The 18,195-nt window shown below is 43.4% G+C and overlaps 1 protein-coding gene across 1 annotated transcript; it reads left to right on the plus strand.

The window, feature by feature from the left end:
• Positions 1-209: 209 nt before the first annotated feature.
• On the plus strand, positions 210-16,058 carry LOC129850679 (sodium- and chloride-dependent GABA transporter 2-like). The gene is made up of 4 exons (XM_055916947.1): positions 210-291; positions 623-757; positions 9,130-9,233; positions 15,414-16,058. The coding sequence occupies exons 2-4, from the start codon at positions 656-658 to the stop codon at positions 15,643-15,645; spliced, it is 438 nt and encodes a 145-aa protein (XP_055772922.1). The 5' UTR covers positions 210-291; positions 623-655; the 3' UTR covers positions 15,646-16,058.
• Positions 16,059-18,195: the final 2,137 nt, after the last annotated feature.

Genomic DNA, 18,195 nt, shown 5'->3' on the forward strand with positions numbered 1-18,195 from the left:
CTAAACACTTGTGAACTGCCATGGTGTGTGTGTGTGTGTGTGTGTGTGTGTGTGTGTGTGTGTGTGTGTGTGTGTGTGTGTGTGTGTGTGTGTGTGTGTGTGTGTGTGTGTGTGTGTGTGTGTGTGTGTGTGTGTGTGCGTGCGTGTGTGTTGTTCCCCAGTCGTCGGGTGTTGAGGACATCAGATCATGTGTCTCTGGGTGCTGTGCATTGGGACCTGGCTCTCTGTTTGCTGTTGGCCTGGATCATCTGCTACTTCTGCATCTGGAAGGGAGTCAAATCTACAGGCAAGGTGAGCTGGCAGCCTCCCATACAGACCAAAACAACAGGATCAAATTCATTAGGGCACACCGCAGCAGAATGTTTTGCAAGGGAAAACTAAAATGAGTGCTTCTTATTGGCCAAGCCCAGGTAGTACGTCTCTGTTTCAGTCTGTACAATCTTTGTGTGTGTGTGTGTGTGTGTGTGTGTGTGTGTGGGTGTGTGTGTGTGTGTGTGTGTGTGTGTGTGTGTGTGTGTGTGTGTGTGTGTGTGTGTGTGTGTGTGTGTGTGTGTGTGTGTGTGTGTGTGTGTGTGTGTGTGTGTGTGTGTGTGTGTGTGTGTGTCTTCATGTGTGACCACAGGTGGTGTACTTCACAGCAACGTTCCCCTACCTGATGCTCTTCATCCTGTTTATCCGAGGTGTGACTCTACCAGGAGCTGGAGAGGGCCTAAAGTACTATCTCTGGCCTCAAATGGACAAGATCTTGGAACCTGGGGTAAGACTGATGGGACAGAGATGGTAGTAGGGAGGAAAGATGGTAGTAGAGAATAAAGATGGTAGTAGGGAGGAAAGATGGTAGTAGAAAGGAAAGATGGAAGTAGAGAGGAAAGGTGGTAGTAGGGAGGAAAGATCATAGTAAGGAATAAAGATGGTAGTAGGGAGGAGAGATGGTAGTAGAGAGGAAAGATGGTAGTAGGGAGAAAAGATGGTATTAGGGAATAAAGATGGTAGTAGGGAATAAAGATGGTAGTAGAGAGGAAAGATGGTAGTAGGGAGAGAAGATGGTAGTAGGGACTAAAGATGGTAGCAGAGAGGAAAGATGGTAGTAGGGAGGAAAAATGGTAGTAGAGAGGTAAGATGGTAGTAGAGAGGAAAGATGGTAGTAGGGAGGAAAGATCGTAGTAAGGAATAAAGATGCTAGTAGGGAATAAAGATGGTAGTAGGGACTAAAGATGGTAGTAGGGAGGAAAGATGGTAGTAGGGACTAAAGATGGTAGTAGGGAGGAAAGATGGTAGTAGGGCTTAAATATGTTAGTAGTGAGGAAAGATGGTAGTAGGGAGTAAAGATGTAGTAGGGAGTGAAGATGGTAGTAGGGAGGAAAGATGGTAGTAGGGACTAAAGAAGGTAGTAGGGACTAAAGATGGTAGTAGGGACTAAAGATGGTAGTAGGGAGGAAAGATGGTAGTAGAGAGGAAAGATGGTAGTAGAGAGGAAAGATGGTAGTAGGGAGGAAAGATGCTAGTAGGGAGGAAAGATGGTAGTAAGGAATAAAGATGCTAGTAGGGAATAAAAAATGGTAGTAAGGAATAAAGATGGTAGTAGGGAATAAAGATGGTAGTAGGGACTAAAGATGGTAGTAGGGAGGAAAGATGGTAGTAGGGACTAAAGATGGAAGTAGGGAGGAAAGATGGTAGTAGGGACTAAAGATGTTAGTAGGGAGGAAAGATGGTAGTAGGGAGTAAAGATGTAGTAGGGAGTGAAGATGGTAGTAGGGAGGAAAGATGGTAGTAGGGACTAAAGAAGGTAGTAGGGACTAAAGATGGTAGTAGGGACTAAAGATGGTAGTAGGGAGGAAAGATGGTAGTAGAGAGGAAAGATGGTAGTAGAGAGGAAAGATGGTAGTAGAGAGGAAAGATGGTAGTAGGGAGGAAAGATGCTAGTAGGGAGGAAAGATGGTAGTAAGGAATAAAGATGCTAGTAGGGAATAAAAAATGGTAGTAAGGAATAAAGATGGTAGTAGGGAATAAAGATGGTAGTAGCGAGGAAAGATGGTAGTAGAGAGGAAAGATTGTAGTAGGGACTAAAGATGGTAGTAGGGAATAAAGATGGTAGTACAGAGGAAAGATGGTAGTAGGGAATAAAGATGGTAGTAGGGAGGAAAGATGGTAGTAGGGAGGAAAGATGGTAGTAGGGACTAAAGATGGTAGTAGGGACAAAAGATGGTATTAGGGACTAAAGATGGTAGTAGGGACGAAAGATGGTTGTAGGGAATAAAGATGGTAGTAGAGAGGAAAGATGGTAGTAGAAAGGAAAGATGGAAGTAGAGAGGAAAGGTGGTAGTAGGGAGGAAAGATCGTAGTAAGGAATAAAGATGGTAGTAGGGAGGAAAGATGGTAGTAGAGAGGAAAGATGGTAGTAGGGAGAAAAGATGGTATTAGGGAATAAAGATGGTAGTAGGGAATAAAGATGGTAGTAGAGAGGAAAGATGGTAGTAGGGAGAGAAGATGGTAGTAGGGACTAAAGATGGTAGTAGGGACTAAAGATGGTAGTAGAGAGGAAAGATGGTAGTAGGGAGGAAAGATGGTAGTAGAGAGGAAAGATGGTAGTAGGGAGGAAAGATGGTAGTAGGGAGGAAAGATCGTAGTAAGGAATAAAGATGCTAGTAGGGAATAAAGATGGTAGTAGGGACTAAAGATGGTAGTAGGGAGGAAAGATGGTAGTAGGGACTAAAGATGGTAGTAGGGAGGAAAGATGGTAGTAGGGACTAAAGATGTTAGTAGGGAGGAAAGATGGTAGTAGGGAGTAAAGATGTAGTAGGGAGTGAACATGGTAGTAGGGAGGGAAGATGGTAGTAGGGACTAAAGATGGTAGTAGGGACTAAAGATGGTAGTAGGGAGGAAAGATGGTAGTAGAGAGGAAAGATGGTAGTAGAGAGGAAAGATGGTAGTAGAGAGGAAAGATGGTAGTAGGGAGGAAAGATGGTAGTAAGGAATAAAGATGCTAGTAGGGAATAAATAATGGTAGTAAGGAATAAAGATGGTAGTAGGGAATAAAGATGGTAGTAGGGACTAAAGATGGTAGTAGGGAAGAAAGATGGTAGTAGGGAGGAAAGATGGTAGTAGGGAGGAAAGATGGTAGTAGGGACTAAAGATGTTAGTAGGGAGGAAAGATGGTAGTAGGGAGTAAAGATGTAGTAGGGAGTGAAGATGGTAGTACGGAGGAAAGATGGTAGTAGGGACTAAAGAAGGTAGTAGGGACTAAAGATGGTAGTAGGGACTAAAGATGGTAGTAGGGAGGAAAGATGGTAGTAGAGAGGAAAGATGGTAGTAGAGAGGAAAGATGGTAGTAGAGAGGAAAGATGGTAGTAGGGAGGAAAGATGCTAGTAGGGAGGAAAGATGGTAGTAAGGAATAAAGATGCTAGTAGGGAATAAAAAATGGTAGTAAGGAATAAAGATGGTAGTAGGGAATAAAGATGGTAGTAGGGAGGAAAGATGGTAGTAGAGAGGAAAGATGGTAGTAGGGACTAAAGATGGTAGTAGGGAATAACGATGGTAGTACAGAGGAAAGATGGTAGTAGTGAATAAAGATGGTAGTAGGGAGGAAAGATGGTAGTAGGGAGGAAAGATGGTAGTAGTGACTAAAGATGGTAGTAGGGACGAAAGATGGTATTAGGGACTAAAGATGGTAGTAGGGACGAAAGATGGTTGTAGGGAATAAAGATGGTAGTAGAGAGGAAAGATGGTAGTGGGGAGGAAAGATGGTAGTAGAGAGGAAAGATGGTAGTACAGAGAAAAGATGGTAGTAGGGAGTGAAGATGGTTGTAGGGAATAAAGATGGTAGTAGGGACTAAAGATGGTAGTAGGGAGGAAAGATGGTAGTAGGGACTACAGATGGTAGTAGGGAGGAAAGATGGTAGTAGGGACTAAAGATGGAAGTAGGGAGGAAAGATGGTAGTAGGGACTAAAGATGTTAGTAGGGAGGAAAGATGGTAGTAGGGAGTAAAGATGTAGTAGGGAGTGAAGATGGTAGTAGGGAGGAAAGATGGTAGTAGGGACTAAAGAAGGTAGTAGGGACTAAAGATGGTAGTAGGGACTAAAGATGGTAGTAGAGAGGAAAGATGGTAGTAGAGAGGAAAGATGGTAGTAGGGAGGAAAGATGGTAGTAGGGACTAAAGATGGAAGTAGGGAGGAAAGATGGTAGTAGGGACTAAAGATGTTAGTAGGGAGGAAAGATGGTAGTAGGGAGTAAAGATGTAGTAGGGAGTGAAGATGGTAGTAGGGAGGAAAGATGGTAGTAGGGACTAAAGAAGGTAGTAGGGACTAAAGATGGTAGTAGGGACTAAAGATGGTAGTAGAGAGGAAAGATGGTAGTAGAGAGGAAAGATGGTAGTAGGGAGGAAAGATGGTAGTAGGGACTAAAGATGGTAGTAGGGAGGAGAGATGGTAGTAGAGAGGAAAGATGGTAGTAGAGAGGAAAGATGGTAGTAGAGAGGAAAGATGGTAGTAGAGAGGAAAGATGGTAGTAGGGAGGAAAGATGCTAGTAGGGAGGAAAGATGGTAGTAAGGAATAAAGATGCTAGTAGGGAATAAAAAATGGTAGTAAGGAATAAAGATGGTAGTAGGGAATAAAGATGGTAGTAGGGACTAAAGATGGTAGTAGGGAGGAAAGATGGTAGTAGGGACTAAAGATCGTAGTAGGGAGGAAAGATGGTAGTAGGGACTAAAGATGTTAGTAGGGAGGAAAGATGGTAGTAGGGAGTAAAGTTGTAGTAGGGAGTGACGATGGTAGTAGGGAGGAAAGATGGTAGTAGGGACTAAAGAAGGTAGTAGGGACTAAAGATGGTAGTAGGGACTAAAGATGGTAGTAGTGAGGAAAGATGGTAGTAGAGAGGAAAGATGGTAGTAGAGAGGAAAGATGGTAGTAGAGAGGAAAGATGGTTAGTAGGGAGGAAAGATGCTAGTAGGGAGGAAAGATGGTAGTAAGGAATAAAGATGCTAGTAGGGAATAAAAAATGGTAGTAAGGAATAAAGATGGTAGTAGGGAATAAAGATGGTAGTAGGGAGGAAAGATGGTAGTAGGGACTAAAGATGGTAGTAGGGACGAAAGATGGTATTAGGGACTAAAGATGGTAGTAGGGACGAAAGATGGTTGTAGGGAATAAAGATGGTAGTAGAGAGGAAAGATGGTAGTAGGGAATAAAGATGGTAGTAGGGAATAAATATGGTAGTAGAGAGGAAAGATGGTAGTGTGGAGGAAAGATGGTAGTAGAGAGGAAAGATGGTAGTACAGAGAAAAGATGGTAGTAGGGAGTGAAGATGGTAGTAGGGACTAAAGATGGTAGTAGGGAGGAAAGATGGTAGTAGGGACTAAAGATGGTAGTAGGGAGGAAAGATGGTAGTAGGGAGGAAAGATGGTAGTAGGGACTAAAGATGGTAGTAGGGACTAAAGATGGTAGTAGGGACTAAAGATGGTAGTAGTGAGGAAAGATGGTAGTAGGGAGGAAAGATGGTAGTAGAGAGGAAAGACGATAGTAGGGAGGAAAGATGTTAGTAGGGAGGAAAGATGGTAGTGGGGAATAAAGATGGTAGTAGAGAGGAAAGATGGTAGTACAGAGGAAAGATGGTAGTAGGGACTAAAGATGGTAGTAGGGAGGAAAGATGGTAGTAGGGAGGAAAGATGGTAGTAGAGATGAAAGATGGTAGTAGGGACTAAAGATGGTAGTACAGAGGAAAGATGGTAGTAGGGAGGAAAGATGGTAGTAGGGAATAAAGATGGTAGTACAGAGGAAAGATGGTAGTAGGGAATAAAGATGGTAGTGCAGAGGAAAGATGGTAGTAGGGAATAAAGATGGTAGTACAGAAGAAAGATGGTAGTAGGGAATAAAGATGGTAGTACAGAGGAAAGATGGTAGTAGGGAATCAAGATGGTAGTACAGAGGAAAGATGGTAGTAAGGATGAAAGATGGTAGTACAGAGGAAAGATGGTAGTAGGGAGGAAGATGGTAGTAGGGAATAAAGATGGTAGTACAGAGGAAAGATGGTAGTAGGGAATAAAGATGGTAGTACAGAGGAAAGATGGTAGTAGGGAGTGAAGATGGCAGACATTTCTGCTCACAATCCCAAAGCGGAACTGGGGTCTTAGCAAGAAAAGCAAATTAAGACCCTTTAGAGTTAAGCAGTAACCCCAACACACCATAACATCAACACACAGTAACAAAAACACCATCCTCCCGGAGTAGGATGAAGTTGCCCCTAGACGCTGATCTTGGGTCAGTTTTGTATTTTCCCCACTCATTCATTTAAGATACTCCTTGGTCGTAGTCCAATGACCGAACGTCAATGGCAACGATCAAACACTCAGGCATTCAGACGATTTCTTCAGGTGCCAGAGAGTCCCATAAAAGAGACGTTCTTTGGTATGGATTACCTTTGACCTTAGTACAACTTGGCATGTGACCTGATGGATTCTGGGGTCCGGTATCGCGGTCCCTGGAAAGGTCAAGCCTCGTTTCAGGGGTCAACTATCCTCCAACTTTGCTTCCTGTTGTGTGGGGCTCGTTGGATCAGGAGTAGGCTCAAAAAGGGTGCAAACTGCGGCAAATGAAGCCTGCTGGGTATTTGGGCAGTGTCATGAGCTGTTGTGAGTTTGTTTCTTTGTATCATATTTCAACCAGTCTATTATAAACGGAAACGTGCTGTTTTTCCGTAGCAGGAGCAAACGTCAACATTGGGGAGTGTGAATAATATTACGTTAATTAACCTTGTGGCTAAAACACTGATTCTCAAACAACTAAATTACTGTACAACATCGTCTTTCTAGGTATCCCAGCAAACATTCGCCAAGACAGATGTGTCATATCATGTGCGGACAAAAGGATAGTCACAAACCTAACATCTTTAAGTTCATAGGTGTAGGGTGTGAGAGAAGTCGCTAAAGCAATTAGAGACCTGGGGAGGATTGAGAGGAGGATGGGGGCGCTATCGTGGGAATCCCCAGTGACTTCGACTGGAACGGTGGCCAAATGAATACACTTCAGGGTCCGGGTGATGATCGGTTATGTAACTCTGTGTCCCGACACAGCTGAAGAACAGACCCGGGAGAAAATGTGTGTTCGACTGCATGCCATGTGTTTTATTTTGGATTTGGGGAAGAAGTCTGGAGTGAGGGTTGTGTATTAGTTTAGAGGTCTGTGTATAGACAGAGAGAAGAGGTTTAGGGGTCCGTGTATAGACAGAGAGAAGAGGTTTAGGGGTCTGTGTATAGACAGAGAGAAGAGGTTTAGGGGTCTGTGTATAGACAGAGAGAAGAGGTTTAGGGGTCTGTGTATAGATAGAGAGAAGAGGTTTAGGGGTCTGTGTATAGACAGAGAGAAGAGGTTTAGGGGTCTGTGTATAAACAGAGAGAAGAGGTTTAGGGGTCTGTGTATAGACAGAGAGAAGAGGTTTAGGGGTCTGTGTATAGACAGAGCGAAGAGGTTTAGGGGTCTGTGTATAGATAGAGAGAAGATGTTTAGGGGTCTGTGTATAGACAGAGAGAAGAGGTTTAGGGGTCTGTGTATAAACAGAGAGAAGAGGTTTAGGGGTCTGTGTATAGATAGAGAGAAGAGGTTTAGGGGTCTGTGTATAGACAGAGAGAAGTGGTTTAGGGGTCTGTATATAGATAGAGAGAAGAGCTTTAGGGGTCTGTGTATAGATAGAGAGAAGAGCTTTAGGGGTCTGTGTATAGATAAAGAGAAGACCTTTAGGGGTCTGTGTATAGATAGAGAGAAGAGCTTTAGGGGTCTGTGTATAGACAGAGAGAAGAGGTTTAGGGGTCTGTGTATAGACAGAGAGAAGAGGTTTAGTGGTCTGTGTATAAACAGAGAGAAGAGGTTTAGGGGTCTGTGTATAGATAGAGAGAATAGGTTTAGGGGTCTGTGTATAGACAGAGAGAAGAGGTTTAGGGGTCTGTGTATAGACAGAGAGAAGAGGTTTAGGGGTCTGTGTATAGACAGAGAGAAGAGGTTTAGGGGTCTGTGTATAGACAGAGAGAAGAGGTTTAGGGGTCTGTGTATAGACAGAGAGAATAGGTTTAGGGGTCTGTGTATAGATAGAGAGAAGAGGTTTAGGGGTCTGTGTATAGATAGAGAGAAGAGGTTTAGGGGTCTGTGTATAGATAGAGAGAAGAGTTTTAGGGGTCTGTGTATAGACAGAGAGAAGACCTTTAGGGGTCTGTGTATAGATAGAGAGAAGAGCTTTAGGGGTCTGTGTATAGACAGAGAGAAGAGGTTTAGGGGTCTGTGTATAGATAGAGAGAAGAGGTTTAGGGGTCTGTGTATAGACAGAGAGAAGAGCTCTAGGGGCCTGTGTATAGACAGAGAGAGGAGAAATGAAGGGGCCCATCCCAGCTGGCTGTGGTAGTATGTGGATTATACTGGGATGGATAATGGACTTTGTTATGGGCCAGAATGCAGGCCTCCCAGGCCCTATCGCCCTCCTGCTAACACGAACCAGATGCTGATATGAGTGGGTCTGCTGAGAGTCTGCTGAGATATTGTCAACACACACACATAGGAAGTGCAAGCAGACACAGGCAGCCACGCATACACACAAACACGCACATGAATGGACACAGATGGATGTTGGCCTGAGAAAGACAGTAGAGAGCCCAGATTATTGGCCCTAGACAAACCTGCTGTTACACAAGTTGCAGTTGATTGTTGTCAGCTTTGACAGAGAAATGTATCCAATGTTTTCTGGGTCTACAGGAGATGTATTTGATAAAAACCTCATGGTTTTGACCGTTTTTTGTTTACTTTAATGAGTGAAAGTAGCTGAACATGTGGCAGTAAACTAGATATTCTTTCTTCCTGTACTCTGCCCCCCTCATTCTCTCTTTCTCTTCTCCCTGTCTCCATCCCTCTCACTCTCTTTCCTACCTCCCTCCTTCCCTCTCCTCTCTCCTCCCTCCATCCCTCCCCCCTGTCTTTCCCTCCTTGCCTCACCCCCCTCTCTCCCTCTCCCTCCTTGCCTCCATCTCTCTTCTCCCTTCCTCCATACCTCCCATTCTCTCTCCTACCCTCTCTCTCTCTCCTCCCTTTCTCCATCCATCCATCTATTCCCCTCCCTCCATCCATCCCTCTATCCCTCTCCCCCTCTCTCTCTAGGTGTGGCGTGATGCAGGGACCCAGGTGTTTTTCTCCTACGCTGTATGTCAAGGGGTCCTCACCTCTCTGGGCAGCTACAACAAGTACAACAACAACTGTTACAAGTCAGTGTGACACACCACTGCACACAGCTTCCCCTTCAAAACTCTCTTTGAATCCTCACATAAAAACAAACATATTTTCAGGTACTTCAACTCTGCTTGATTTATAGTTTGCGCTTTACGAAGGGAACCAATGGAATGGTCCCAAAAGTGAAAAACTGCACATCTCTTTTCTTTCCAAACGGTATCCTCTCACATTGATTTAGAGTAGCATGCTACGTCCCTCTTGACGTTATTTGAATTGGATCACCCAGACCTGGGTCAAACACATCATTATGTCACATGTTTTTCAACACTTGAGCTATGCTTGATATAGTTTGCTGTGTACAATAGAACCAATGGAATGGTCCCAAATGTGCAAACTCCACACTAAGTCAAGTGCACCTCAAATACCTTCAAGTGTTTAGTTTGAACTAACTACAGCTAAAAGGACACTGGTAAGTGTAATTGATTATGTGTTCATTGTCTTATGTACAGTGCCCTCCTGTGAGGTTGCATAAGCAAACACTACATGATTGTGATTTTACACAACATGTTGTGTTCCAGGGAGTGATAGAGATTTTAACTACCATGTTGTGTTCCAGGGAGTGATAGTGATTTTACACACCATGTTGTGTTCCAGGGAGTGATAGTGATTTTACACACCATGTTGTGTTCCAGGGAGTGATAGTGATTTTAACTACCATGTTGTGTTCCAGGGAGTGATAGTGATTTTAACTACCATGTTGTGTTCCAGGGAGTGATAGTGATTTTACACACCATGTTGTGTTCCAGGGAGTGATAGTGGTTTTAACTACCATGTTGTGTTCCAGGGAGTGATAGTGATTTTAACTACCATGTTGTGTTCCAGGGAGTGATAGTGATTTTAACTACCATGTTGTGTTCCAGGGAGTGATAGTCTGATTTAACTACCATGTTGTGTTCCAGGGAGTGATAGTGATTTTAACTACCATGTTGTGTTCCAGGGAGTGATAGTGATTTTAACTACCATGTTGTGTTCCAGGGAGTGATAGTGATTTTAACTACCATGTTGTGTTCCAGGGAGTGATAATGATTTTAACTACCATGTTGTGTTCCATGGAGTGATAGTGATTTTAACTACCATGTTGTGTTCCAGGGAGTGATAGTGATTTTAACTACCGTGTTGTGTTCCAGGGAGTGATAGTGTTTTACACACCATGTTGTGTTCCAGGGAGTGATAGTGATTTTAACTACCATGTTGTGTTCCAGAGAGTGATAGTGATTTTAACTACCATGTTGTGTTCCAGGGAGTGATAGTGGTTTTAACTACCATGTTGTGTTCCAGGGAGTGATAGTCTGATTTAACTACCATGTTGTGTTCCAGGGAGTGATAGTGATTTAACTACCATGTTGTGTTCCAGGGAGTGATAGGGATTTAACAACCATGTTGTGTTCCAGGGAGTGATAGTGATTTTACACACCATGTTGTGTTCCAGGGAGTGATAGTGATTTTAACTACCATGTTGTGTTCCAGGGAGTGATAGTGATTTTAACAACCATGTTGTGTTCCAGGGAGTGATAGTCTGATTTAACTACCATGTTGTTTTCCAGGGAGTGATAGTGATTTTAACTACCATGTTGTGTTCCAGGGAGTGATAGTGATTTTAACTACCATGTTGTGTTCCAGGGAGTGATAGTGATTTTACACACCATGTTGTGTTCCAGGGAGTGATAGTGATTTTAACTACCATGTTGTGTTCCAGGGAGTGATAGTGATTTTAACTACCATGTTGTGTTCCAGGGAGTGATAGTGATTTTAACTACCATGTTGTGTTCCAGGGAGTGATAGTGTTTTTAACTACCATGTTGTGTTCCAGGGAGTGATAGTGATTTTAACTACCATGTTGTGTTCCAGGGAGTGATAGTGTTTTTAACTACCATGTTGTGTTCCAGGGAGTGATAGTGATTTTAACTACCATGTTGTGTTCCAGGGAGTGATAGTGATTTTAACTACCATGTTGTGTTCCAGGGAGTGATAGTGATTTTAACAACCATGTTGTGTTCCAGGGAGTGATAGTGATTTAACTACCATGTTGTGTTCCAGGGAGTGATAGTGATTTAACAACCATGTTGTGTTCCAGGGAGTGATAGTGATTTTACACACCATGTTGTGTTCCAGGGAGTGATAGTGATTTTAACTACCGTGTTGTGATCCAGGGAGTGATAGTGATTTTAACTACCATGTTGTGTTCCAGGGAGTGATAGTGATTTTAACTACCATGTTGTGTTCCATGGAGTGATAGTGATTTTAACTACCATGTTGTGTTCCAGGGAGTGATAGTGATTTTAACTACCATGTTGTGTTCCAGGGAGTGATAGTGATTTTAACTACCATGTTGTGTTCCAGGGAGTGATAGTGATTTAACAACCATGTTGTGTTCCAGGGAGTGATAATGATTTTAACTACCATGTTGTGTTCCATGGAGTGATAGTGATTTTAACTACCATGTTGTGTTGTGATAGTGGTTTTAACTACCATGTTGTGTTCCAGGGAGTGATAGTCTGATTTAACTACCATGTTGTGTTCCAGGGTGTGATAGTGATTTAAACTACCATGTTGTGATCCAGGGAGTGATAATGATTTTAACTACCATGTTGTGTTCCATGGAGTGATAGTGATTTTAACTACCATGTTGTGTTCCAGGGAGTGATAGTGGTTTTACACACCATGTTGTGTTCCAGGGAGTGATAGTGATTTTAACTACCATGTTGTGTTCCAGGGAGTGATAGTGATTTTACACACCATGTTGTGTTCCAGGGAGTGATAGTGTTTTACACACCATGTTGTGTTCCAGGGAGTGATAGTGATTTAACAACCATGTTGTGTTCCAGGGAGTGATAGTGATTTTAACTACCATGTTGTGTTCCAGGGAGTGATAGTGATTTTAACTACCATGTTGTGTTCCAGGGAGTGATAGTGTTTTACACACCATGTTGTGTTCCAGGGAGTGATAGTGATTTTAACTACCATGTTGTGTTCCAGGGAGTGATAGTGATTTTAACAACCATGTTGTGTTCCAGGGAGTGATAGTGATTTAACTACCATGTTGTGTTCCAGGGAGTGATAGTGATTTAACAACCATGTTGTGTTCCAGGGAGTGATAGTGATTTTACACACCATGTTGTGTTCCAGGGAGTGATAGTGATTTTAACTACCATGTTGTGTTCCAGGGAGTGATAGTGATTTTAACTACCATGTTGTGTTCCAGGGAGTGATAGTGATTTTAACTACCATGTTGTGTTCCAGGGAGTGATAGTGATTTTAACTACCATGTTGTGTTCCAGGGAGTGATAATGTTTCACACACCATGTTGTGTTCCAGGGAGTGATAGTGATTTTAACTACCATGTTGTGTTCCAGGGAGTGATAGTGATTTTAACTACCATGTTGTGTTCCAGGGAGTGATAGTGGTTTTAACTACCATGTTGTGTTCCAGGGAGTGATAGTCTGATTTAACTACCATGTTGTGTTCCAGGGTGTGATAGTGATTTAAACTACCATGTTGTGATCCAGGGAGTGATAATGATTTTAACTACCATGTTGTGTTCCATGGAGTGATAGTGATTTTAACTACCATGTTGTGTTCCAGGGAGTGATAGTGGTTTTACACACCATGTTGTGTTCCAGGGAGTGATAGTGATTTTAACTACCATGTTGTGTTCCAGGGAGTGATAGTGTTTTACACACCATGTTGTGTTCCAGGGAGTGATAGTGATTTTAACTACCATGTTGTGTTCCAGGGAGTGATAGTGATTTCACACACCATGTTGTGTTCCAGGGAGTGATAGTGATTTTACACACCATGTTGTGTTCCAGGGAGTGATAGTGATTTTACACACCATGTTGTGTTCCAGGGAGTGATAGTGATTTTAACTACCATGTTGTGTTCCAGGGAGTGATAGTGTTTTACACACCATGTTGTGTTCCAGGGAGTGATAGTGTTTTACACACCATGTTGTGTTCCAGGGAGTGATAGTGATTTTAACTACCATGTTGTGTTCCAGGGAGTGATAGTGATTTTAACAACCATGTTGTGTTCCAGGGAGTGATAGGGATTTTACACACCATGTTGTGTTCCAGGGAGTGATAGTGATTTTAACTACCATGTTGTGATCCAGGGAGTGATAGTGATTTTAACTACCATGTTGTGTTCCAGGGAGTGATAGTGATTTTAACTACCATGTTGTGTTCCAGGGAGTGATAGTGGTTTTACACACCATGTTGTGTTCCAGGGAGTGATAGTGATTTTAACTACCATGTTGTGTTCCAGGGAGTGATAGTGATTTTAACTACCATGTTGTGTTCCAGGGAGTGATAGTGATTTTAACTACCATGTTGTGTTCCAGGGAGTGATAGTGATTTTACACACAATGTTGTGTTCCAGGGAGTGATAGTGATTTTAACTACCATGTTGTGTTCCAGGGAGTGATAGTGATTTTAACTACCATGTTGTGATCCAGGGAGTGATAGTGATTTTAACTACCATGTTGTGTTCCAGGGAGTGATAGTGATTTTAACTACCATGTTGTGTTCCAGGGAGTGATAGTGATTTAACTACCATGTTGTGTTCCAGGGAGTGATAGTGATTTTAACTACCATGTTGTGTTCCATGTAGTGATAGTGATTTTAACTACCATGTTGTGTTCCAGGGAGTGATAGTGGTTTCACACACCATGTTGTGTTCCAGGGAGTGATAGTGATTTTAACTACCTTGTTGTGTTCCAGGGAGTGATAGTGATTTTAACTACCTTGTTGTGTTCCAGGGAGTGATAGTGATTTTAACTACCATGTTGTGTTCCAGGGAGTGATAGTGATTTTAACTACCATGTTGTGTTCCATGTAGTGATAGTGATTTTAACTACCATGTTGTGTTCCAGGGAGTGATAGTGGTTTCACACACCATGTTGTGTTCCAGGGAGTGATAGTGATTTTAACTACCTTGTTGTGTTCCAGGGAGTGATAGTGATTTTAACTACCATGTTGTGTTCCAGGGAGTGATAGTGATTTTAACTACCATGTTGTGTTCCAGGGAGTGATAGTGATTTTAACTACCATGTTGTGTTCCATGTAGTGATAGTGATTTTAACTACCATGTTGTGTTCCAGGGAGTGATAGTGATTTTAACTACCATGTTGTGTTCCAGGGAGTGATAGTGATTTTAACTACCATGTTGTGTTCCAGGGAATGATGGTGATTTTAACTACCATGTTGTGTTCCAGGGAGTGATAGTGATTTTACACACCTTGTTGTGTTCCAGGGAGTGATAGTGATTTTAACTACCATGTTGTGTTCCAGGGAGTGATAGTGATTTTAACTACCATGTTGTGTTCCAGGGAGTGATAGTGATTTTAACTACCATGTTGTGTTCCAGGGAGTGATAGTGATTTTAACTACCATGTTGTGTTCCAGGGAGTGATAGTGATTTTAACAACCATGTTGTGTTCCAGGGAGTGATAGTGATTTTACACACCATGTTGTGTTCCAGGGAGTGATAGTGATTTAACTACCATGTTGTGTTCCAGGGAGTGATAGTGATTTTACACACCTTGTTGTGTTCCAGGGAGTGATAGTGATTTTACACACCATGTTGTGTTCCAGGGAGTGATAATGATTTTACACACCATGTTGTGTTCCAGGGAGTGATAGTGATTTTAACTACCATGTTGTGTTCCAGGGAGTGATATTGATTTTAACTACCATGTTGTGTTCCAGGGAGTGATAGTGATTTTAACTACCATGTTGTGTTCCATGTAGTGATAGTGATTTTAACTACCATGTTGTGTTCCAGGGAGTGATAGTGATTTTAACTACCATGTTGTGTTCCAGGGAGTGATAGTGATTTTAACTACCATGTTGTGTTCCAGGGAGTGATAGTGATTTTACACACCATGTTGTGTTCCAGGGAGTGATAGTGATTTTAACTACCATGTTGTGTTCCATGTAGTGATAGTGATTTTAACTACCATGTTGTGTTCCAGGGAGTGATAGTGGTTTTACACACCATGTTGTGTTCCAGGGAGTGATAGTGGTTTTACACACCATGTTGTGTTCCAGGGAGTGAGACTGATTTTACGTACCATGTGTTCCAGGGAGTGATAGTGGTTTTACACACCATGTTGTGTTCCAGGGAGTGAGACTGATTTTACGTACCATGTGTTCCAGGGATTGCGTGGCACTCTGCATTCTCAACAGTGCCACCAGCATCTTTGCTGGATTCGCCGTGTTCTCTGTACTGGGATTCATGGCTCACTCACTCGACGTGGACATGAATGAAGTTGTTAAAGGAGGTGGGCCTCTTTCCTCCACATCCCCCTCTTCCTCCTCCTTCCTCGTCTTCATCCCTTTTTCAAAGTCACACTCCTTACTGCAGAGGTCAAGTTTGTCAACACCTTGATATAGAATGAGATTCCTTAATTTCTGTTATATATCGTGTGAAGCTGGGATCTCCAACTCTGGTCCTAAAAATGTACTAGGTGTGCAGATATTTGTTCTAGGTGTGCAGACATATTTGATCAAACAAATTGTGGTCCAGACTGAAGCCTATAATTAGTTGATGTGGAATAGGTATGTTAGTGCTGGGGCGGAACAAGACTCTGCATTCCCAGTCTCTCCCAGTAGAGATGGAGAAGCCTGTGCTATAGGTACGATACTGCTCACTGTCATAACCAATAATGGCCACAAGAGGGCCCTTCAGCCCAATGTACCACACCATAAAACCTCTATCTCAACTGGTCTCCTCCACACAACATTAAGCCGGTGATATTTACCTGCAAATATGAATAAACTAATGTGTGTGTGTGGGCTGTTTCCCACAGGACCTGGTCTGGCTTTCATCGCCTATCCCAAAGCCGTGTCCCTGCTCCCAGGGGCCCAGTTCTGGGCCGTCCTCTTCTTTCTTATGGTTATCTTACTGGGCCTGGACAGCCAGGTACTGTCCATGTGGCTGTCCATGTTGCATGTTGGTGTGTGTGTGTGCGTGTGCATGTGTGTGTGTGTTTGATAGAGTTGTATTTCATTTATTAAGCTTAAATCAGGTAATGTGAAATTTTCAGTTGACAGGATACATTTGTGCATGTATGTGTGTGTGTGTGTGTGTGTGTGTGTGTGTGTGTGTGTGTGTGTGTGTGTGTTGTGAACATGTGTGTGTGTGTGTGTGTGTGTGTGTGTGTGTGTGTGTGTGTGTGTGTGTGTGTGTGTGTGTGTGTGTGTGTGTTGTGAACATGTATGTGTGTGTGTGTTGTCAACATGTGTGTGTGTGTGTGTTGTGAACATGTGTGTGTACCCTTCCAGTTTGTGTGTGTAGAGAGCTTGGCCACATCCATCACTGACATGTTCCCTGGTGTACTGCGGAGGCCTGGCCGGAGAGAGATCTTAGTACTAGTCATCGCTGTAGTCTGCTTCCTACTGGGTCTGCCTCTCATCACGGAGGTAGGAGAGAGAGAGAGAGGGAGTGGTGGAAGAGAGATATATAGAGGGTGGGAGACAGAGAAAAAGAGAGATGGAGGGAGAGAGAGACGGATGCTAGTAAACTTTTCAATAGCACTAGGAACAGCAGTTCACCTCTGACATCCATGTCCTTCTGCCCTTCCCATCAGAATGGGATAGTCCTCTTTCAGTTGATTGACTCGTATGGCCCCAGTGGGACCAGTCTGCTGTTCATTGCATGTTTTGAGTGCATCGCCGTCGCCTGGGTCTACGGTGAGTGACGTCACTACTAACATGATTGCACCGACTATGTTTACTGTAGTTACTGTTCTAGTCGTTAAAGTTGAATCTATACTCCGAGGGCCAGTTTCCTGGACCCAGATGAAGCCTGGTTCTGGACTAAAATGCTATTTCTAGGAATATTGTCCATTGGGCATGCTATTTAGTCCAGTACTACAATGGGTCTAAGGACAGTCACAACCAGTCACAACATGTTCATACCTGTACATTAAGTTCACAGTAACATTATGTCTAAATTGAAGTTATATTACCAGTCTACAAGGGAAGGGGGACACATGGTAGACCACTGTGTCTCAGCATGTTTTCAGTCAATCGAGGGGGGACCCATGTGTGTGAGTGTTTCTATCAAAACGAAGAGATGGATCTCGACTAAAAAAGAAAGTGTGGATGGATTGGCTTTGCAGGTGCGAACCGTTTCCTTGACAACATTGAAGACATGATAGGCTACCATCCTTTCCCTTCTGTGCTGAAGTACTGCTGGCTGTTTGTGACACCACTCATCTGTGGGGTGAGTAAGACAGACACCTGTGCCACCTCTCTTTCTCTCTCTCTTTTCATCTTTCTCTGTGTCTTTCTTTCTTTATGCGCATCTTCTCTTTCTTCATTATCTCTCTCCTGCTTTCATCTTGTTCTATTTCTTTCTCTGTACCTTTTGCTCTTTCTCTTTCTTTCTCTCTCTCTCTCTCTCTCTCTCTCTCTCTCTCTCTCTTTCTCTCTCTCTTTCTCTTGCTCTCTCTCTCTCTTTCTCGCTCTCTCTCTCTCTCTCTGCATCTGTCTTTATCTTAATGTTTCCTGTCTCTCCCTTGTGGTCTGTCTCTCCCTCGTGGTCTGTCTCTCCCTCGTGGTCTCTCTCTCCCTCGTGGTCTCTCTCTCCCTCATGGTCTCTCTCTCCCTCATGGTCTCTCTCTCCCTCGTGGTCTGTCTCTCCCCCGTGGTCTGTCTCTCCCCGTGGTCTGTCTCTCCCCTGTGGTCTCTCTCTCCCTCGTGGTCTGTCTCTCCCCCGTGGTCTGTCTCTCCCCTGTGGTCTGTCTCTCCCTCGTGGTCTGTCTCTCCCTCGTGGTCTGTCTCTCCCTCGTGGTCTCTCTCTCCCTGGTGGTCTGTCTCTCCCTGGTGGTCTGTCTCTCCCTCGTGGTCTCTCTCTCCCTGGTGGTCTGTCTCTCCCTGGTGGTCTGTCTCTCCCTGGTGGTCTGTCTCTCCCTGGTGGTCTGTCTCTCCCTGG

Source organism: Salvelinus fontinalis, unplaced genomic scaffold, assembly GCF_029448725.1.
Source record: "Salvelinus fontinalis isolate EN_2023a unplaced genomic scaffold, ASM2944872v1 scaffold_2169, whole genome shotgun sequence".
Classification (NCBI taxonomy): Eukaryota; Metazoa; Chordata; class Actinopteri; order Salmoniformes; family Salmonidae; genus Salvelinus; species Salvelinus fontinalis.